Genomic DNA, 22485 nt, shown 5'->3' with positions numbered 1-22485 from the left:
CCCCCAAAACAAGGTTTTAATTAGTAGTGCAGCAGAGCCTTTCCCTCGCTCGCCCACTTCACCGCTCCGCACACAAACCGCTTATCTTTCGTGCATCTTGCGTACGCCTTGACTCCAATGAATGACATATGCTTTGGAGCGGAGAAAAGACACAAACACACAGAACACAAACACGCATGGAGAAAAGCAAACGGGCGGTTGCCGGGTCCGCGCTTCGCCGTGTGTTTCGAACACAACCGACTTCCGCCCCTCCGCTCGTGAAACGGTGGGGAGGCCTAAAAGAAAATGAAAAGGTGGCTCGTTAACTGGGAATGACAAACAGATGTATGAAAGGATGCGCTCGCTAACAAGTCTAGGTGGTCGAGCCGATCGCGCCTCTCGATCGCTCAGTGTGCGGAGAAAATGCAAAAACCAAGAAAAGAATTCTATTGAAGGCGGGGCCATGACGTCGCCCTGTGACGCACTCCACAGACACCACGCCTCCGGCTTACACCGGAGAACGAAGGGGTGATTTTGCCTTGCCGAGCCTACTCGACGAGGAGCGGGAGAGAAGAATTTCGAGGAGGGAATGGAAGGAGAGGAGGCTCGCTCAAAGAGAGGTAGAGAGTGTCTGCTGAGCTGGGGTGGTCAGTTGCCCTTTAAGGTTTACCCCTTGCCCCTGCTGCGCGGTCTCCGCCGCCGTCGCAAGAGAAGGTTCTTTCGCAAGGCGTTGCGAGAACGCACGTGTGAGCGGCGGCGGCGGCGGCCGTAGAAGAGACGCAGACATTCGCCATGGAAGGAAGAAAAGGAAGACCCAGAAGTGGTAGCGAGGGAGTTGGCTCAAAATCTACACCGCTATCGTGGTGCTCCCAGTGTATTGTGCGCGAACTGCGACAGCGATGACGTCAAACAAAGCATAACTGCAGCTTTTCGCTTGTATATCCAGGCTTAACCAGAGCTAAGCCACTGCCAATTTTTATACTATATCCCTTACTGCCCCCTTACAAGTACACAACAAGACAAACTAATCCGGGCCCTCAATACACTATACAAAGCAACACTAGGGCTCCCCCCTCAGGCTTCTACAGACACCCTGTACAGAACAGGCCTTTTCCATCCCTTTCCATCCCTCCTTAACCTGCACCGAGAGAGACAAATCACTCGCCTGTCTAGTTCATCAGCTGGGCGGTGGATACTATCACAGACTCCCTACGCACCCATCTCTTTGCCAGACCCACCGCAGCCTCCGATCTACCCCCCTAACCTCCGCCTCGCACCCACTCCACGCAACATGTCCGCCCACACACACGCAGGCCGCCGCCAGGCATACGCATACAACCACAAGCCGCCCTTGGACGCTGCGGCGGTGGCCTACACAGACGCCTGTCTCACGGAAACCGCGGGCTCCACAGCAGCCTTCTTCCTCCACCCTTGCCTCTCTACAACCAGCACTGACATAACCGGTCCATACACCTCCCCACTCTCCACGCTCGCCCTAGAAATACACGGGATCGCCGATGCCATCACATACTTTTCCACCCTACCCCCCGCCCCCCAGACTCGCAGGCAGCTCTGCGTGCCTTCCATGAAAGAGCTCTCCCTAAATTTCCCTACCCGATCGGCCTTATAGATGCCGCCCTCTTAGCATTAAGCCCACGACCGGTGACCCTTCGGTGGGTCCCTGGTCACATGGGCATCCCCGGCAATGAGCTGGCTCACCAGCTTGCCTGCGAAACTGTACACCGGGCGCCGGGGATCCCATGCACGAGCCCATGGCCGACGGAGCAGGCGGTCAGGGCTTACAGACACACTGTCGACGAATACTACACGCAGCAAAAATTAGACTTAGCTGATTTACTACCACCACACCCATCCTTATCGATCCGTGAAGCTCGCATTCTTCGCCGAATACAGTTTAATCTCCTACGTACACCAGCCAAACTTTATTGTACCGGCACTCTTCCACACCTCAGTGCCCAAACTGTCCACACACATATGCAGACATAGAACACTCTCAGTAAACCATAAAACGTACCATAGACATCAGCGAGATATTTACGCTGGACATTAGACACCTCCATTAGACATCCATTTTAGTACCGTTTACGAAAAATCTACGTACCTACAACATGAAAATTGGGGTCCAGTTCACGTTGTAAGTACGTACTGCAGACATCACGCTCGACATTTATCAGATATTTGTGAACATGCAAGTACGCCCAGTCTACGTAGCCTAGACGTCTATATAAAGAGAATATGACTATACATAGATCAATACCCAGGTGAAAATTTCGAACTGGTTCCAGTCCAACTGTTTTAAGGGACACATTTCCAGTTGTTGCAACTGGAAATTTGTTCCTTAAACCAGTTGCGACTGGAACCAGCTGCAATACGAGATGCAGCTGACACCTGTTACAATTCCAGATGGAACGGAGACCTACTGCATCCCAGCCACAGACTTCCTTATGGAGTCGTCGGGACGTCCAAGCACTCCAGCTAGCTCAAATACAGTTGAGTAAGCGAGTACATGGCCATCACGGGAGCCCAAAACACTGCAGATGACTTCCGAGTGCGTCAGTATTTTATTGCGCTCGGCGCTTTCACTGAATCTTCTCGTTGAGCATAATCGTCAGGTTTACAGCTGCGGTGGCATCAATACTCTTCTGCCGAGCCCAATAAGTCAGGGTTGCTGCAAAAGAAAGCATAATTGTTCACTTTTACAGGTGACAAGAGAATAGCACAGCAACCACAACAAACAAACCCAGTAATTTACGCCACTTTTACCGACGCAAGTCTATGAAGCGTCAAAGGTTGCCCTTGCAGCACTAAAAGGCAGTCGTGCTGAGCGGACTGTGCTTGCACACGCACTTCGGCACACCATCCGAACGCATGCCCACATTTCGGACAGAGGCCAGTTGCATACATCACCAGCCTTTGTTTCAATACACAGCGAGTTTGGCAAAACAGCCAAACGAGTGAGCGTAAAAATATAACGTACCGATAAATGCATTAGAATTTTTTCATTACGAACGCAAAAATAGCATAAAATACACTTCAATTAGTAAAATTAGACTGAGTACGCACCAGGAAAGGTCACGATTCCAGCCGGTGAAAACGACTTGAAGTCCTTGAAGTCAAGGTTTGACAGAAGCCCGTTCGGGACTTGTAGTCCTTGAAGTCAATAGTTTGACAGAAGCCCGTCTGGTCGGGACTTGTAGTCCGAATTCGTACTGACGGGTCCACTTCGCCGAGTAGTAAAAGCAGGCAAACTGTCTTCCTTCAGCTCCATCAAGGAAAGAACTGTTGAACAATCTCGCCAGCAATAATAAGCGAATAATTAATTCTGTGTCGAGGTTCTTCAAACACAACGTTCCCACGGAACACGATGAGAAATCGCACACGCCGTGCGCTCTACCACTGCCACCATGGCTGAACCTAGCTTCGTGCGTATGTGCGAAACTGACACATATTTTGTATCGTCTCTTTTTTGTACTTAGTAGCAGGCTTGCTGTGGCACGAAAAATAAGTTAATAATTTTTAAATTGTAGCATATTACTTTTTTCACAGCTTCAATCGCCATGCGCAGTTTGCGCGATTATTGATAAAATACGATACGAACTACAACTCGATGGCGGCGTCATAGAAACTCTATGGGCGGCGTAGACAATTCACCGCGCTATGGAACCGCGCTTTCCCTGCCGCCGCCTGTCCGCGGCACAGAACAGGCATATGGGCAGCGCATGTAGCATGAAGGCAAGATAACCAATTATCATTAGGGTAACGGGCTGAATTCAGAGAGAATGCAAGCACAGCAGAGAGGATCAGGGCAGGTGGGCAGATCAGGTTCGGAAGTTTGCTGGGATAACGGGGCCGCCGCTGGCACAGGGTTAACTGGAGAAATTTTTGGCCTGCACTGGACATGATTCAAGTGCTGACATGATGATAAAAAGTGGGACTCAAGAAGTTTATTCTCAAGAAATATGAGGTCACACATTCAGCTACACAAATGCATAAGCTTTCCTCAGTTCAACATTCCAATAGTTAGTTATCATTGCTAGCGCGATTAGCAGATTTAGGACATTTTTGAGAAAAAATAACTCCCGAAAATTGAACTGAACCAATTTTTGTACTTTAAATAGTTGGATAAGTTGAATAAAACATGCTTAATCAGAAAAATGGTTATTATATAGTCCTGGCTGCTAAATAACAAAAGTTTTTTAGTGTCCTCACTTTTCAGTGTAGTTGAGATAGCATATGCACCCTATAGCATAGGGTATAAATTGAATGTAAGAATAGTAATGAAATAACAATGCGAATCCTGACCAAAGTGACTGGCATTTCAAACCAACTGCGTACAGTCGAGTCAGAAACCTGATGCGTGTGCATTCAGATTTGTCTTCACTACTTCCCGTAATTTTCTTCTTTCTAGGTAGGATAATGTCGCCGTGAAGCGTGCAGGAAAAAACACAAAAACACAGGCAGCGCTGGTCATGCCTCCAATTTGTAGTCAACAGCGATTTCCAACTTTAAATGCAGTAAGGCACCACGAAATATCTAACGATTGAAAATATGGAATTCTTAAATTATATATCTCACATACCCAGGACGTGACAAGTAATATCTACGAGGAGTCTAGGTTAAGGGCACAGGGTAAGCCCTATACTTCCCATGCATTTTAGGCCATGTTGAGGTACAAGTTTCTCGCCAACTAATAGGTGTACCCTGGTAATATATATATCATTTTGTTCCAAATTTTGCGCTCTCTTTACTGAACTAGAATAATTGAAATGTGTTGAAAACTTTGTTTTTAATGAAATTTCTAACTGTAGTACATAAATTTCGGCTTTCTTTTCACATTTGAAAATTCATAACGGAAAAACTACTAAGTGAAATTGTTTAATTCTAGTTCAGTAGGTGCCAACACTTATGTAGATGGTTGCAAAAGAAAATCAGCTGTCTGTCTTGAAAGACATTGGAATTAATGGTACCTTTGTAAGAAAAAACACTGTTTTGAGATAATTGAGCCTAAAGTGAAAAAAGATGTGAAAAACAATTTTTTATTCGAACAAACACATTCATAGTCGTTGGTTTAATAGCGCCCTACTTCGTAGTCACTGTCGCAGTCAATTTTTAGCGCTTGGGCTTGTAATTTTGCTTGCCGGGCCTCTTTTGTCAGCTGTCGTGTTGCTCGGTCCGCAAAGTACATACGCTTGTGGTCAGCTTCCCTCAGCCACTCGATAGTGCTGCGCCCTGGGTTCAATCCACACGCCTTCAAAACGTTGGCCCGTGCGATGCTACCATCATTAAATGAAATAACAGCGTCCAGTGCTTTGAAGCCTAACAAACACGCGCTTTGTCAGAATTTCGGTGAGCTCAACCCTTCCACCGCACTGTATACACACACAACTCTGTGTAATTGCGGCACAAATGCCGTCCATGTTCATTAAGGCATATTCGCTGCTGCTCTGTAGCACATCCTCTTCCTGGAAACACACATAAAATCTTGAAAGCTTCGATGTCAAGGAGCTGGCGCGTTTGCCGTTCGGCGTCTTATTAAGGCGTGGACATCCTTTTGATTTTGCCCGATGAGTGTAACGATTGCCGTGAAATTTGCGCCTGCCGAAGGCCTTCCTTGCTCTAGGCCTCTCATCTTATGAACAACAACCAACACCGGCACAAAGTACAATACTCATCGGCAGGGAAAGCACTCGTACACAGCTGCATGAAAGTTGCAAAAACGTGGAAAAAACGTGCGCAGCGTCTCAGGATTATCTTGGCTAAAAAAGAGAGCTGAACAATTGTTGGCAAACAATTTTTTATATGTAGCTGATTTCAGACAAGCTTTCAAATCAGGTGGTGGACTTTTTGGTTGAAAAAATTGGCGATGAACGCGGAGGGTATCCGGAAAGGGGGCGTGGCCGCTGACTACTTGGTTTGGGAAAAAGCGTTTTTTAGCCCGAAATATGGCTTTCTGAGGAAAGTGCGATCATGGAACATGTGTAGAAAGAGTGGAACTTCTCAAATTGCAAAATAAAAAAAAAACTATTTTTTTTCTAATTTTACCTTACCTTAAGGCAGATATAACGTCGTGGGTACGTCTCCAGCTTTTCCACGAAAAAAGGTTGGTAGATAAGACGTCTGAGAGATTTTGCTTTGGTACACAGACGTTCAGACTTAATCTGGACATCTATGGGAGGTTTGTGGTTTGCTGGGCTGCCTTAGTGCCACGTAGCCTCCCAGTCCCCCGCCTATCCTTTCCCGCCACCCCCACCGTGGCCCATCTGGCTTGCCTCCCGGGACCTGAACCTGCAACGCGCCCTCGTCACCTTGGCCCAGGACCTATTGAACGCCTAAAATAAAGGCTGTTAATAAAAAGTGTCGCACCATGGTAGCACCATTTCAGTCGTGGCATATATTCCTTGTGGTGGTTAAATAACGCACAACCATGCAACCGTTTTTTTCCGAAAACAAAACTTGCGTGATGAAAAGTAATATAAGCGCGCCACATTTTATTTAGCAAACCCACTTTCGATGTTGCCGCGCTCGATACTGCATTGATCTGGCGTTGAACGCCGCTGGAAAGCTGGCGGTTTCCGCGTTTCTCGAGTCTCAAATTTGAAGTGTTTGCGTTTATTTGCCGCAGCCTGGCCACGGAGTTGGTTCTCAAGCGTCATGGCCCAAGAAAAAAAATAAATAAACGCGGAGTACTTTATCCCCCAGAACTACCAGCAGTTTGCGCGGCGTCAGCAGTAGCGTCTATACATAGCTTGCACCGACGTCACATCCGGTGGCAGTCGGTCGCGAGTCGGCCATGCTGCCGAACCACTGCCAGGCCGCCTCTAGCTTTCCGCTGCCTGTGTTAGCTCGCAACGTGTCGGTTCTCGTCCATCCGTAGATTCGGTATGGTTTTGTGTGCCACCCTTGGCTGCTATGACTGTAGCGGCAGCTCCAGGCGAAACAAGAAGCCGATTAACACGAACTTCATCTGCATTCGCAAGATAATCGCAGGCATGCAAGTGCGAGCGCTCCATGACACAGTAGGAATCTGCGCGAGCTGTGGCTGGCTCGCATTAAGCGCGATGATTTGGACCCCGACAACCCAAATTTAATTGTGTTCGGAGTGCACTTTGTGACAGGTAAGAGGCTTGTGTCGTCAACTTAATGTTTACGATGTAGCGAACCACGACGGGCGCGCCTGATACCGCCTAGGCCGATCGCTGCCGTAGCGCCAACGACGACGAAGCGTCGCTGAAAGACGAAGTGCCGCCGCTCTGCACGAGATCGCTTGGGTTGGACTGGCCGTCTTCTGCGCTGCTCGCCGTTTTGTGTCGCCCGCTGTGAACACCACGCCTTGCACCATTTCTGCAGAAACCCCCTTTCAACGAAAACGTGGGAAGCAGTGGCTGCACTCTTGAATGTTGCTGTTTTGATTGACGCCATCTAATTTGTCTGAAAACACAAACCCAGACTGGGTCCCGTGTCGCTGCATCCTAGCTACAGGAATAGGCAATCGTTTTCGGATCGCTGCGACCGCAGCGAGCAATGACGGCAGAGAAAGCGGCGTGCCGCGGCCGAGCTTTTCGTCTCGTTGCTTGCGCATCGCAGACAGGCTTCTCACCCACCTGCTGTAGAAATCATTGTGTGGTCCCATTGATTCGAAGGCTTTCATTTCTTCCAACTTCACAAAGCTGGAAGGAGTACACGATATCCCCCGTGGGCCACTTCGAGGAACACATCAACGCCCATCGTCGCGTCGACTCCCGGTCGCAGCGTGTACGGATCTGTATCGTCAATAATTTTCACTTCGTCTGCGTAGCTACACGCGCCGATCGAATAAATTCAGACCAGTAGCCTTCACTGAACGGTTCACTCCTCTGCGGAGTAGGCATCGCATTCGAAAGCCGAGGAGCGGTCCGGCATCGCAGGGCGGACGGGCGGGGACGGCCGAATGGTTCGGCAGCATGGCCGCAAGCGCTTGATGGGGGCGGAAGTGACGACACGTGCAACCTATGTATAAACTTGTTCGCAGTGGAGTGGAAACTATTACTGCTGGCCGGCTGGAACACCAGTGCAAATAAAACACATCGCCTGCTTAAAAAAGTTTGTTTCGCGCAATACGTCTTTTCCTTTCATTTCTGCGTTCAGATCTGCTACATTCAGCGCTTATGTGGTTATCTTTCCTCACTTGCCTCGAGGCCGGACTTTTTAAACTTCTCTTTTGTTCTCGAATTTTTCTATTGCTCTCAGCGGCCCGCGGTAAAGGTCGTAAGTCAACAACCTCCGCCGGCATAGTACTGTGGCGGCCTCTATGTTCGGCGTCGCGAAAGACTGCTTTCCGTGGAGCGCGTTCGATTCGAGCGGCGTGAAGGTTGCTTTGATCTCGGCTCTCGTGACGTTGTTTGACGTCACTTTCGCAGGGAAAGCTCTGCTTTGCTCCCTCTCTGGCTCCGTTTTAACCGCGGCGCAGCGGAGGTTGGGCAGTGCGAAGCGAGCGCGCCATTCGCTCGTCGCGAAACCGGATTCGTCCGGGCTGCGCCTAGCCCGATCCAACGGAGAGCGTCCGCCGCACGAAACGGCGATCCGAATACAAGCCGTTGGGCTTTAGGCCTAGGCAGATCGTCAAACGGTCGGCATTCGTGTGCTAGTGTGCGCGCCTTTGTTTTGTTTTTCGCGGCGTCTTGCGCGCTGCTCGGTGCCCTTTGTTTGTGTCGCTTTTCGCGCGAGGGCTGCGAGTGACGTGATTTTTTGGATCGTGGTGGTTTGCCCCCCTCTCTCGTGCATAAACCTGCGCAACCAGACGGCGGTAGCAGCGGCGGCAGCGTGCAGCGCGCTACCATTTCTCGCTGGTGCCCATGGAACAGACCGGCAAGAGGACGGACAAGAAACGCACTCACAAGGACGGGACGCCTGCCGAGCCTGAGGAGTTCATCGTCGAGAAGATTCTCGACCGGCGCGTGCGACAGGGCAAGGTCGAGTTCCTGCTCAAGTGGAAAGGCTACGGCGACAGCGAAAACACCTGGGAGCCTGAGGAGAACCTCGATTGCCCGGGCCTGATCTCGCAGTTCGAGGAGAAGCGCAAGCAGAAGGCCGAGTCGCAGCCCGCGCACAAGATGAAAGACGACAGCGACGCGCCCAACCGCAAGAAGAAGAAAGCCGACAGTGACGCTAAACCACGTGGCTTCGACCGGGGCCTGGACCCGGATCGCATCATCGGGGCGACCGATTCGTCGGGGGAGCTCATGTTCCTCATCAAGTGGAAGGACTGTGACGAAGCGGACATAGTGCCGGCGCGTGTGGCCAACGTTCGCTGTCCGCAGGTGGTGATCCGCTTCTATGAGGAGCGTCTCACTTGGGACACTTGCGGAAGCCGCGACGAAGAGTCCGAGAAGACAACCACCAAGGCTTAGCGAGCGAGTACCCCCACCGCCTCCTTTTTACTTTTCGCGGCCGGACATTTTTTTTTTTTTTAATTTCCCCCAACCGCCGCCACCCAGGCCAGCCAGTTGACAAGCTGCGTTGGGTCGGCGTCTCTCCCGAAGAACACTCCGATTTTGCTGCTCGTTTTTTCTCTGCATGTTTGGACGAAGCCTTTCCTTGCTGTTCTATTGATTTCTTTTTTCTACATCAATGTAACCGTGCGCACGCAGGACGTCGTGTGTGAAGCAGTTTTGCCGCCGCGTCCTTCTGTCGCGGCGTGCTAGTGTTCGGGGTAAAGTGCTTCTCTGGGTAGTTGTCACCATGCCCCGATCGTGTTCGGTGGAAACCGTCCCTAGCGACGAGTTTTTCCCTCCCATTTCTGGCATTCCTGCAGGTAACGCGGCATTTGCCTTTCGTCAGCTTCCATTTTTCGTCGCTCCCACGCAATCACTCACAAAGCACTGTACTACCGGCGTTGTTAAACTTTTTTCCCGCCTTTTATTTCTTTTGTTTCTTTTTGTGTGTCGAAGCGTAAAGGCAAACCTCAATGTTCCCTTCATCAAAGTTGATCATCGAGAAATTAAACTAATGAAATCAGGTTGCAAAATGTCGCGCTTTCGTCCGTTCGGAAGTTGACCCATTGAGCATGTAATGACGATGACGAAAGTTTTTTTTTTTTCCTTTACATTATTTGCTATGAGTAGGATGGTTCCCGGGTTTGTATTCGTGTACAAAACAGGAAATTAAAAGTTTTCACCGGCATTTTGTTGGGGGTAAAAAAAAAAAGCGTTTGTTGCATTCTTGTTATTTTGAGGCCTGCCTCGACATGTCAGCTGTCAAGTTGCCTATGCCAGCTGTGGGCAGCTACATAACAGGCTGTTGGCTGCCTTTGTTGCTGTTTGTTTGTTGAATTTCTTTAACTTTGGTCAACAAAAATTACCATCTGCTGTTGGTTGACATCGTTCTCTACAGCGGACCCTCTCCATTACAAAAGGATTTTGCTGGAGCTCTCGCTTTGTTTTCGTGCTAACTTTTTTCGTGGTAATAACTGATGTTATTGCATTTTGAGCTGACTGTTTGAAAGAAAGGGCTTGGCGAGTCGCAAAAGGAGAGCGTCTGGTCACCTACATGAAAATTTTGTGCATTTCCTCTCACTTGAACAAGGCAAAGCTGCACTGAAAAACTATTTGATTCCAGCACTTCAGACCTTTGGTGCGTTATCGTGCACTGTGTCAAAGAGAAACAGCTCGGGGTTTAAGCATGATTTTGTCTGTCTGGTTGTGCCTGCTGACACTGGTTGAACCTGAGGGACAAAGCATCTAGTTAGAAAGAATAGTGAATCAGAAGCTAATGTAGGCTGTAACGCGGTCTCGAAGGTGGAAGTTTAGGGATGTAAGCCAGGGGAAACTTTACTTGCACACTTGTGCTGATGCTCGGGTGTGTTGAAACCCTCACAGTATGCATAAGCATGCACACATGAGAGGAACACTACGTTGCTTAAAATTTTTAGAGGGAACTGAACTTGGGCCATCGGTAGGAGAAGTGTGTTTACTTTTTCATTTGCGATAGATGAAGCGACTGCCAATGTACTGTGTGTCAGACTAATCCTGTCCGGACTTGATGCCACTGCAAGACACACTAGAAAATGAAGAAAAGAATGAAATACTCGAACCTGGTGAAGCCACCGTATGCTGTGTACATGTTTTTGTACCCTTACAAACATTGAGTTACTGATAACATTTTGGGTTCAATGCTATGTTCCTGCATGGTGTGCAAGGGTTACATTGAGGACCAATCCTTATGCCTTTATAAACGTGCCACATGTAACACTTGTTTGAGTTCATTACTATAAGAATTTCTCTACATGGCTTTCTTCACATTTTCAGCAGAGCCATTACCTTCATCCAGTGATTTATGCAATGCACGTGTTTGTTTGTTGTATGGCTTGACGCATTGTCAAGAATTGCCATGTAGCATCTGTTTGAGATCGGCTAAAGAATATAAAGTAGGGACAAACGTGATCCTAAGAGTGGTTTGTGGAAGTGTCGCGTCTGTGGTTTATTCAGAAACAACCCAGCATTTGTCTGTGCCTGTCATGACATCAACAAAGGATGCTGCTCGCTTTCCGTTTTTGGGGTGCATAATCTTGTGTTGGTGGCCTGCATATAGATGGGTTGTGCAGGATGTCACAAGAGCCATGACGAGTGCGGAGTTTAGCTTCCACAATGCAGGTTAGCAGGTGGCGATAACCAGATTAGGAAAATGCACCTTCTATAGCCACGCTTCTGGTCTAAAACGTGACGGCCACTGTATTGTCCGTGCAACCTATGCATAGAGAACCTATGTGTGTCGTACAGAGAGAGGTATTGGTAATGCTATGACTTGGTATGAGGCAACTCTGCAGGCCGAATTGCTTTTATGCATTGTGGTATCTAATTGAGTTGGTGCACTTACCAAGCCAGTGCTTCTAAAAATTTGTCAAATAATCACTTTTAAAGGTAAGTTTGTTTAATGGCGACTTGTTTTAACCCACTGGGCTAGTACTTGCTAATCGTGCAAACAGCCTCTGGTGCATTGGCTCACGTTCATACGAATGGTCCATTCCATTGTTACAATGAGTGTCACCGTGATGTTCATAGCACTTGAAGCACCATATTTCATGAAGGGACAACACCTTGTATGTGGTTTCTTTCAAAGGTAAGGCCATGGCACTTAGGCAGGATGGCAGGATGTGCTTAGGTGCCATCTAAACTGCATATTCCGATGAAACTAGCGACAGTACAGTTGCCGCAGGCACAAGTGTGCAGCTTACAGGCATTGTGTCACATTAGGCTGTCGTTGCTTGTAACTTACAGATCTCAAAGAGGAACATTAGGCTCGTTGAAGGCAGTCACAGGTTCTGACATCAAGATTTTTTATTATAAGTACAACAAACCTCTGGAGTAGAGGGATAGACTAAGCCTGTGCCAGTGTTTTTCACAACTTGTACCACGGCCACTCTTATGCTATTCTTGCTGATTGTGTTGAGCCGGTGTAAAAGATGCCATTCTAAGGTAGCCGCAAGAACTTAGAATATTTTACGGTACACACTGAATTTACCATATTATTTAAGACCTCCGTATTGGTGTGAGGTATGTCGTATGCACTGCTGACAGCGAGCGGTGAGTGGTTACACTTGTTGGTGCTGTGACCCTAGTCACTCGTGGTGATGTGAGATACCTCAGTATTATTGTTCAAATACCTGTAAATATCAACTGCATTACCATATCCTTATTTTATGCAGCCAGCAAAGAAAATAGATAAAACAGAAGTGAAGGTCCAAACAGAATAGGGATGACTTTACGACCGATCATCACAACATGCATGACAGATGAGTCTCTGTGCCCTTGGCTCAAGTTCCACACTTCTTCCATGAATTTCATTCCACCCTTCCAGCACACTGACCTTACTGGCCCTTCTACAGTTGTTCCATGAGAAAAGAGCCCATTTCGGCTTGAGTTTAGAATCGAGCAGTTTTTTGGCTGATGTTTTCACTTCAAGGTAAGGACTGGCTTCTAGCTGAAGATTCCCATGTGATCATCAGGGCCAGAATGAGAGTTATTCCTTTTCCCTTCCTTTGCATTTACTCGAAGTGCACTCTGAGGTAAACAAAAAAGGTTGTAAATTGCATATCAGAGAATGCAGTTACTGGAAAGGAAAATGATAGGGGTGATGTTAAGAGCAGAAAGGGTTGGGTAACAAATCGGAGGTAATGATGGCTCGGCTAAAATCATAAAGAGGAGATGGGCTGGGCATGCAGCGTAGAGAGCAGATAATCGATGATCCAGTGGGGTAAGGGAGTGGATTCCAAGGGAAGGCAAACATGTCAGGGGCTAACTGGGCCCCTGATAGGAATGAGGATTAGTTCGTTGCTCATACTTTAGGAAAACCACGCCAGACTGGCGGTGAAAAACAGAGACGCTAAGGAAGGACTAGGCAAATGGAGTGCCTCTTTTAGCAAAAAAATCCAAGTATTAGCCTCCAGAGTGTCTGGTGGGAAGGTGAAAAAAGTTTGTGGGGCTAAGGAGGTGGTAGCTGGCACAGGATAGGGTTAGCTTGAGGTCATAGGAGAGGAGGCCTCAACCAAGCTTGCTGTAGACTTAGCCAGGGTGATGACAATAATGGGACTCTAAAAGGCACATACTCTAAACGACTATGTTTTGTGACTTATTATTTTACGGATTTGGATTAAGTTGTAGTTTAAGAATATTTCATGAGCACTAAGTTTTGTGAAGCAGATGTGGCAGGCTGCTTCGTACTCCATTATTCCTCGATGTCTGCAAGCTTTCCAGCACCACAAGACATGGCTTACGTATGGCTCATGCTACTGGCGATTTTCACAAATCAACACCACACTACGACAGCACTGCGAACTAGGCCAAGAAGAATCGGCAAGCATGGAAGAGCATTGTTTGCTGGCATATTCAGACGTTGCCAAAGTTTTGCTGTATAATTATATCCTAAGAGCACTTTTACATGGATGCTTGCACGTTAACGAGAAAAAATTGGAAGGATTCAATGTAGTTAAACCGAGTAGACTAGCAAAAACAGGTGTTCATTCTTCAATCGGAGGGGGCTCTTTAAGCTCCGCCTTAAGGGTATAACGTGATATATTTAGTGGGCTAATGCCCACATATGCAGAATTGGTCATTCTCTACTTAGCATTCACAGATGGCAGCGAGTCCTCATACCACTACGAGCACAGTGGTCAAGAGATGCTCCTCTGTACAGGCAGGTGGCTGTTCCTGCCACAGCCACTCGTAGGGATTATGCGACTTAAGTTACTGGTACCTAGGAACTGCTCACGCAGCTGGAACAACACTCCTCCAAACTTACCGAGGTTACCTGAGCCTATCCAAGTCACCTTAGCTAGTTACTACCCGACTAAGCTCTGGTAGTAACTCGGTTTGCTAGGCAATGGCACAAGATTGTGTGTACGCTGAACGTAGGTATGTATGGTGAACGAGAAAAAGAAAATCTTGTCACGTTGGTACAAGATTCTAGGTCGGTGTTGGTGAGTGTATAAGTGCGTTCAGACTGAAAGAGACATTAAGCGTCGCTACATAAGTTTTCTGGTGCCAGTAACACAGAGAGAGAATGTGGGGACAATGTTTCCATGCTGTATTGGAATGCTTGCAGGTTCATGGCAGCACTGTCCTTATCATGCACCGAGATTATATTTTGTGGACTAGAAGGGCATCTGTAAATACATGAGACTGTTTGTTATAAAACATCGTTGAGCAGGCACATTTCGAGCTTGAAGAATTTTATGCTTGACTGTCTGTAATTGCAGGCCATATTACAGCATGCATGTACTGCGCTATATAGTGCTTTGTGCACGGATCGTAGAGGGAGGGTGATATAATGATTTCATTCAAATTGCATTTCATTCTGATTGCTTTTGCATTTGAATTGCCCCTTGGCAATTCAAATGACAAGGCAAAAATATAATAGAACTATATTAAAGGGACACTGAGGAGAAATTGAAGTTGGCTTGTATCGACAAAATACCAGCTCCTGATTACAGAAACGCCACTCATACTGACAACAAAGCTCTTGTAACGTAGAAAAGAGCAAGAGCCAAAATACAGGTATCTCTGCCACAGGCCAAACTCGCAAGTACAAGCGTGATGACGTCATAGGACAAAACAGTGTTGCTAGAACCAATGGTTCTAGCAACACTGCTGGCCGCCACTGCTGGCCACCAGAAATCACGGATTCTGCGTTACATCATGTGCAAGTCATGTTTCACGTCACTTAGTCCTGTGTCGTCATAGGAGAATCCCAAGTTTGAATCAGAGTGGTGGGAAAAACTTTTTAACTTCGAATCCAAATTTCTTAGAAATAAATGCATCTTTCGCTGCCGGCCAAGTGACAACAAAGCCATGAAATGCCGAACTATCGGATTTTGCTTTAAAAAAAAATATTAATAGAGCTCTCCTCACTGTCCCTTTAAAACAGTTTTATCATAGTGGCCTTGCATTTAGTGCATTGAGTGCACAAGATGCGGTTAATTGCTCCAAGAAGGGAGTGCACGGAAAAAGGCAATCTCAATATCATTTTCACTTGTACTCGGGATCATTTATCTAATACTGAATTTTGAAGTACCGCGTGAGTAATAAAATTTACGTGCAAGGAAGAATAGGTTTAAACTCAAACAACAGTGAACTTCTTTTCATCTACGAAGCAGCACGAAAAATTAAAAACCTCTAGGCTTTGCTTACATTCATCCATTGTGCGAGAGCCGTAATCTTCAATGTCATGAATTTTAATTTCTCTCTAAGTGCACGTCGGCTGTTTACCAATTCATTTTTAAGTCGGCGAGTTTCAAACTTCACAGCGCAAATTCTTTCTCGTCATCTCCTGTTTTTTTCTTTTACACCATTGGTGGTTGGTGGCAGGTGTCCCAACTCTTCCAGTCTAATCTGATTCTCTGAGATTATCCACTGAAAGCCGGCTCAGGCTCAGCCCTGGACAGCTTTTTTAATTGGCCAGCTTGTGAACAAAACAAAGTTTTTAGTTGCAGCATACTGTAACAGAGGTGCTGGTGCCATTTGCTCCAGTGAGAGCCTGTTCATTCAAGTCTACATACTTTCCACAAAAGTACAGGAAAGTCCAGCGTACAGAAAAAAAATAAAGCAGATATAACCCATTGACACATCAATAGCTGAGGGTCCATGCAGAAGTCTGCACGGTTAAATGAAAAACTTTCCAGAATGAATTCAACAATAAACAAATTACATCTGAAAACCAAAACTGAATGCATAATTTGAATGCTGAACAGTGAGATAAGCATGACCGCTGAATAGATTTCAACCACACCAGGCTAACTGATGCTGGTAAAGCCAACCAACTAAAAAGCTTTTCTTGGACTCTTGTCACGTTCAGACTGCGTGTGAAACTATCAGCTGGATGCTGGGGGTCACTGCTGAATGAATACACCTGCTTAATACCCCGCATGACCAGCCAACAGTGCGGCGGATCGTTGTGCTTAAAAGTGGGTGCTGCTGACCACTCAAGTCACCCCTGTAGAAGTGGTCTCAAAATGCCTAGACTCTTTCTTGGAGAGTTTGGCTAGAGCTGCTCTTATTTAAGCAATGTGCAGAGTTTCATCCCTGTAGCTTTCATAAACTTGCAATATTGGGGGCGGAGAAAAAAGCATGGTTGTGGATATACATCTCTTTTGAAAGAGAGGAAGAGAGAAATGTGGGGAAAAAACGAAATCAGTTTAGTTAAAGCATAAAAGAGCGACTGTTTCCTTTGCATTTGACTTATCATTGATGAATTGCCGTTTGGCAGCCGAAGCAATATAATTTAAAATTAGCCTCCTAGTTTCAAGCTTTTTGGGACATTTGCGTCTTCACTGCTTAGCCTAGTATTCCTAAAAGAAAAAAACGACACTAGGAACAGGACGAAAGGAATGAGGCACAGACGCTGTTCTTGGCAAACAGTACCAACTAGCCCGACACCTTGCTCTTGTTGTCTAGTATGTATGCATCTTTGATGCCAAATACAGCAGCTACATTTTTGCAGGGATGAGCTACAGAAATGTGCTGACATTTGCATTTTAACACATTGCAAGACACCGGGCACTCTCAGGTTTTTTTTATATATAGTAGTATCCCATAATTAAACATGTTGCTTATGATTGTGAAGCACCTTGATTTCATTTAACTCTCTGGTCCATGTTACTGGTTACCATTAGGAGGTCCTCTGTACAGCTTTGGATTTGAGACCCCCTCATGTAGTTACTGTGATTGTAGTCAAATATGTGCATAATAAACTCATTTGAAGTAATTTGATTTGCCTTTCATGTCCTAAAAAATTGTGAACCCAGAGGAGCACTTCATTGCATGATGCTTAGCACTTTTTCGAGAAAGGAGGGAAAAATGGCCGAACCCAAGGGAACAGGCCCGAATTAAGCTTCTCATACGGCACCCTTATGTCATACTGTTGGCTTAGAGAGCTACTGAAAGCATCGCGAGTGCTACCCTGCATGCGGGGTTTATGTGCAGAAGTCCATCAGTCTTAACATGAAAGGATGTGGCATGCTGAAAGCATAATTTCAGTTGGTGCAGTGCTACGTTAACACTAAAAGATGGTTACTAGCCCCAGACAACTGAGTTTTCACTTTGCTGTGGTGGCAAATACTTACCCGGGTGAAGGAATCATATTCTTAGCGGTAAGAAACAGACACAACACCAAGATACACACACACAGGACACCCGCTAGACTTCAACTATCTTTACTGGACACTTGTACGACATAAATATGTATCACCGCTAAGAATGCATATTCTTACCGCTAAGAATATGATTCCTTCAAGCCGTTACCAACTAGCCCAACTTAATGTTTTAACGAAGTTACCCGGGCGCTCCCACAGAGTTTTCTTGTGTTCACTATTTTCTGTGTCATTTGGTGCTCGTTGTTTGATTTTAAATGTCTTTTACTTAATATGCAGAGCTGCCATTGGATTTTGCGGAGTTTCAGGGACAGAAATGCATCTGTGACAACATTTCAAACGTTTATCTGTATTCTGGATCATTTCTACACAAAAGTGCATTTTGTCAGCCATGTTTCATTACGGGTGGAAATGCAGAATGGAGAGTGAGGGCAGACAAATGCAGAAGGCAGGTTGCAGCACTGCTTTTTACTGATTTGACTTCTAACTAACATAAGCACATTTTGAAAGTACCGTCACACTTGAAGAAAAATAAAGTCCAAATGACACCAAACACTGCAATCAAACAGCGTCAAAAGCAAAATGAATACCCATCATCTGAGACAGCCCAACTTACTAAAAAGGGCAGTTCTTTGTCAGTCAGGTGAGTACACGGAGCACTCATACTACTGTTAGTCAAGAAAACTACCTCCATCGTTTCGTTGAATTTTAATTTTTTTGTTTACTGATCAGGGCTTTGGGAAATCATTACAACCACAAAACACCTGATGAGCGAAACATAAGACCCATAATGAGCAGAAACTCGTTTTTCTGAGAGCTCATGATGTGGTCATCATGCATGTCATGATGGCTGGATAAAGATAATTATTATAATATGTCATATCTGTTTCTTTCCTGTATTGGTTTCTTCTGTGGCATTCAGTTCACCTGCAATATTGTCACGTTGTAGTGACGGCAGTCCAGCGGTCAGGAAGACACCAGAAATACTTTCAAACGAAGCTCTTTATTTGGGCTGACTTGCGCCCGCAAAAGGAACTGAGTCACTCTGTGGCGGCGTAAGCAACAAGCGTGCTCGTCAATCGTCGAACTACGAATGTCCGCCGCTCGCGGCATCGCTCAATTTAAAGCCGGCAAGGAAACTTCCAGATAACAGGTCAAGATCATCTACGGTAATCTGGAAAAACCTAGATGCAGTCTTTCATGGCTGCGAACAATCGAGATTAGTCTGGTCGCTTCTCGCGCCACGAACAAAAGTGATAACGACCCTTTCCTGCTGCCTTGAGCGTGAACGAACAAACACTGCAATGATACGTGGCATTACCCCCCTTCCAAAGAAGCATCGTCTCGATGCTTTAAAATAAACACGGACAATGAAAACTACCAGTCCTTTAGCGTTCATAATATGGCTTCAGGCGTACGACATGTACGACTTCCGGGCGTGTGCGGCGTCGCTGAGATGCTGTCGTGCCGTCGGGGATGACTTCGTAGTCGAGGTCACCGATGCGACGGAGAACCTTGTACGGGCCAAAGTAGCGTCGCAGCAACTTTTCACTCAATCCACGGCGGCGAACTGGCGTCCATATCCAAACACGATCACCTGGCTTGTAATGCGTGTCTCGTCGGCGCAGATTGTAGCGTCGGGCGTCGGTGTGCTGCTGGTCTTGAATGCGAAGCCGCGCAAGTCTTCGGGCTTCCTCGGCGCGATGAAGGTAGGCGGCGACGTCGAGGTTGTCTTCGTCGGAAACGTGCGGGAGCATTGCGTCGAGTGTTGTCGTGGGCTTCCTGCCGTATACCAGCTGGAATGGGGTAAACCTGGTTGTCTCCTGGACGGCAGTATTATAAGCGAAGATCACGTAGGGCAGAATGGAGTCCCACGTCTTGTGTTCGGCGTCGATGTACATGGAGAGCATGTCTGCGATGGTCTTGTTCAGACGCTCTGTGAGTCCGTTGGTTTGTGGATGATAGGCAGTGGTCCTCCGATGGCTTGTCTGGCTGTAGTTTAAAATGGCTTGCGTCAGCTCCGCTGTAAACGCCGTTCCTCTGTCTGTGATGAGCACTTCCGGGGCGCCGTGTCGCAGGAGAATTTGTTCGACAAAAAATTTTGCGACTTCTGTTGCGGTACCACTAGGCAACGCTTTTGCTTCTGCGTAGCGGGTCATGTAGTCTGTGGCCACGATGATCCACTTGTTTCCTGATGAAGAGGTCGGAAAGGGGCCGAGGAGGTCCATCCCTATTTGCTGAAAGGGCTTAGTTGGCGGTGGTGTGGGGTTCAGGAGTCCGGCTGGTCTAGTCGGAGGCGTTTTGCGTCGCTGACACTCACGGCACGTTTTCACGTAATGGGAAACGTCGGTAGCTAGCCGTGGCCAATAGTACTTCTCCTGGATGCGGTGCAACGTGCGAGCAATCCCGAGATGTCCTGCAGGCGGCTCATCATGGCATGCCTGCATAATTTCTTGCCTGAGATTTTTGGGCACAACAAGAAGATGCACTGTCCTGTTCGGCGCGAAGTTCTTCTTCAGGAGGACATTATCGTGAAGGACGAAGGACGACAGCTGCCGCTTGAACCCTCGGGGAGGCGATGCGGTCTTGCCTTTCAGATAATCAACTAGGATTTGCAAGTCAGGATCCGAGTGCTGCTGCTGCGCGAAACTGGTGGCGCTTACCGGTCCTAAGAAAGCGTCGTCGTCCTCCTCTTCGGGTGCTGCGTCGACAGGAGCTCGTGACAAGCAGTCTGCATCGGAATGTTTGCGGCCAGATTTGTAGACTACAGTTATGTCGAATTCTTGAAGACGCAGGCTCCAACGAGCAAGGCGGCCGGAGGGATCTTTCAAATTGGCCAGCCAGCACAGAGCATGGTGATCGCTCACAACCTTGAATGGTCGTCCGTATAGGTAGGGGCGAAATTTGGACGTGGCCCAAATAATGGCAAGATATTCTTTCTCTGTCGTCGAATAGTTGGCTTCGGCTCTCGACAGTGAACGGCTAGCGTACGCGATAACTTTCTCATGTCTCCCATTTTTCTGAACGAGGACCGCTCCTAAGCCCACCCCGCTTGCATCGGTATGAACTTCGGTTTCGGCGTTTTCATCAAAGTGCCCGAGCACAGGAGGGGACTGTAAGCGGCGCTTCAGCTCGTTGAAAGCTTCCTCTTGTGTCCTTTCCCATTTAAAAGGCACGTCAGCCTTGGTAAGTTTAGTCTGGTCGCTTCTCGCGCCACGAACAAAAGTGATAACGACCCTTTCCTGCTGCCTTGAGCGTGAACGAACAAACACTGCAATGATACGTGGCAATATTATTGTCTTTACTCATTGCTTGTCTTTGTTTGTGTGAGTGTGATTGCTGAGATGGCTGGGCATTGCCTGAACTGTTTAAGCAACATTCAAAGATGCGGAACTGCCCACCAGCAATGGGATCAAACAGTTTGCACTACAAGGAAGAAAATACACAAATGAGGCATTCTAGTTTGCTCTAGCTTTGCTAGTTGTTACATTCATTTGCCAAAGTGACCGAGTCCCAGCATTTGGTTGCTGGTGTATGAGGTCATGAAATAAAATCCCCAATCACAGCTGCCACATTTAGTTGGATTCATTAAAGGCAAAATGCAAAAATGACTACATGTTGCATGATGTCGGTGTATTGTAAAGAGCCTCAGGTGACTGAAAATAACCTGAAGCCCTCCGCTACGACGTCTTTCATAGCTCAAATACAGCTTTGGGACGTTCAGCCCTTTTTTATAAATATTTTTTCTTGAACAGTAGTGCGAGCCTTAAGCATTCATCCAAACAGGTGGCAACAGCGCTAATCCTGTCTGATTCTTTTCTATGTCCACGTCTTAAACGCTAGTCTCATTTTTATAATGAATCACTACCAATTAGCCCAGATTTCTGCTTTGACTGAAAAACAAAGCAATCAAAAAAACTATACGTTAAATAATGCATAGAAAATTCCAGATCGCTTTCACATATAAGGACAATTTCTTGTGTACATGGTCATCAGTTAGCACAGGAGAATACGGGACTGGCAGAAAGTAACAGCTACAAAAAGAATAATAATTAAAAGAAATAATCTTGCCTTTAAAAGTTTTCACTTAGTATGATCCTTTTTGGTCAGTTATTCCAGTCGCTAATAATTTGGGCAAAAAAAGAGGAAAATTGAAATGTATTTGTGCAGACAAAGTAGGCTGAGATAGCTAGAATAGTTAATGATGATGGTGAGTCTTGTGAGTACTTATCTGAGCAAACGAGCAAGGTCTTCATTCACTTCTTGCTCTTTGTTTGTGGCAGGGCTTTGAGCCTCGAGGCACCGTCCTGGCACAGCGGCTGGCAGCCTGGAAGAACCTCCAGACAGCCTCGTCATGGGGGGGCATGTTGTCCATGTACCCTGAGCCCCAGGGCGTCTCGAGGAGGCCCAGGACCACAACTACCACCACGACAACTATAGCATCAGTGCATTCCGACGACGCCTCCGTCATCCCACCAACAACACTACTGCCCCCTGTTGGCACAGAGGTGAGAGGCTGCCAAAGCAGGAGCCACGGTCTCTTTATTTATTTATGCTGTGACGTTAATTCAGAAATGCTGAAATTATAAGAGCAGTTAGAAAGAACGACTCCACCTGCGAGGTTCTGAGCAGACTTGAGTTCGTTCGCTTAGTTTGGTAATGGGCTAAAAGTAGCCCCACTTGTCATGCATACTGCACATATGTTGCCTTATTTACGGGAGCTTATCATGCATACTGCATATATGTTGCCTTATTTATGGGAGCTTATCATGCATACTGCACATATGTTGCTTTATTTACGGGAGCCCAGTTTCAGGTGAAGTGCCCATCTGAAGGCCTTGCTGCAAACAGAAGGAAGGTGCACTTCA

At 46.9% G+C, this 22485-nt stretch overlaps 2 protein-coding genes across 4 annotated transcripts in view; both read left to right on the top strand.

The window, feature by feature from the left end:
- Positions 1-22485, top strand: part of disp (RND transporter family member dispatched) — a 326749-nt gene that overhangs the window by 269773 nt on the left and 34491 nt on the right. For all 3 annotated transcript variants that reach the window (XM_089560332.1, XM_089560331.1, XM_089560330.1), the window contains exon 5: positions 21901-22125. In XM_089560332.1, coding sequence (XP_089416458.1) covers positions 21901-22125 — 225 coding nt within the window. The remainder of the gene's footprint in view (positions 1-21900; positions 22126-22485) is intronic.
- LOC149329602 (chromobox protein homolog 3-like) lies at positions 8488-11438 on the top strand. The gene has a single exon (XM_089560326.1). It carries the CDS (start codon positions 8832-8834, stop codon positions 9384-9386), a length of 555 nt encoding a protein of 184 aa, XP_089416452.1. The 5' UTR covers positions 8488-8831; the 3' UTR covers positions 9387-11438.

The sequence above is a fragment of the Amblyomma mixtum genome, chromosome 9 (assembly GCF_055824585.1).
Source record: "Amblyomma mixtum isolate Tamu chromosome 9, ASM5582458v1, whole genome shotgun sequence".
NCBI lineage: Eukaryota > Metazoa > Arthropoda > Arachnida > Ixodida > Ixodidae > Amblyomma > Amblyomma mixtum.
This window is presented reverse-complemented; position numbering and strand designations above follow the sequence as displayed.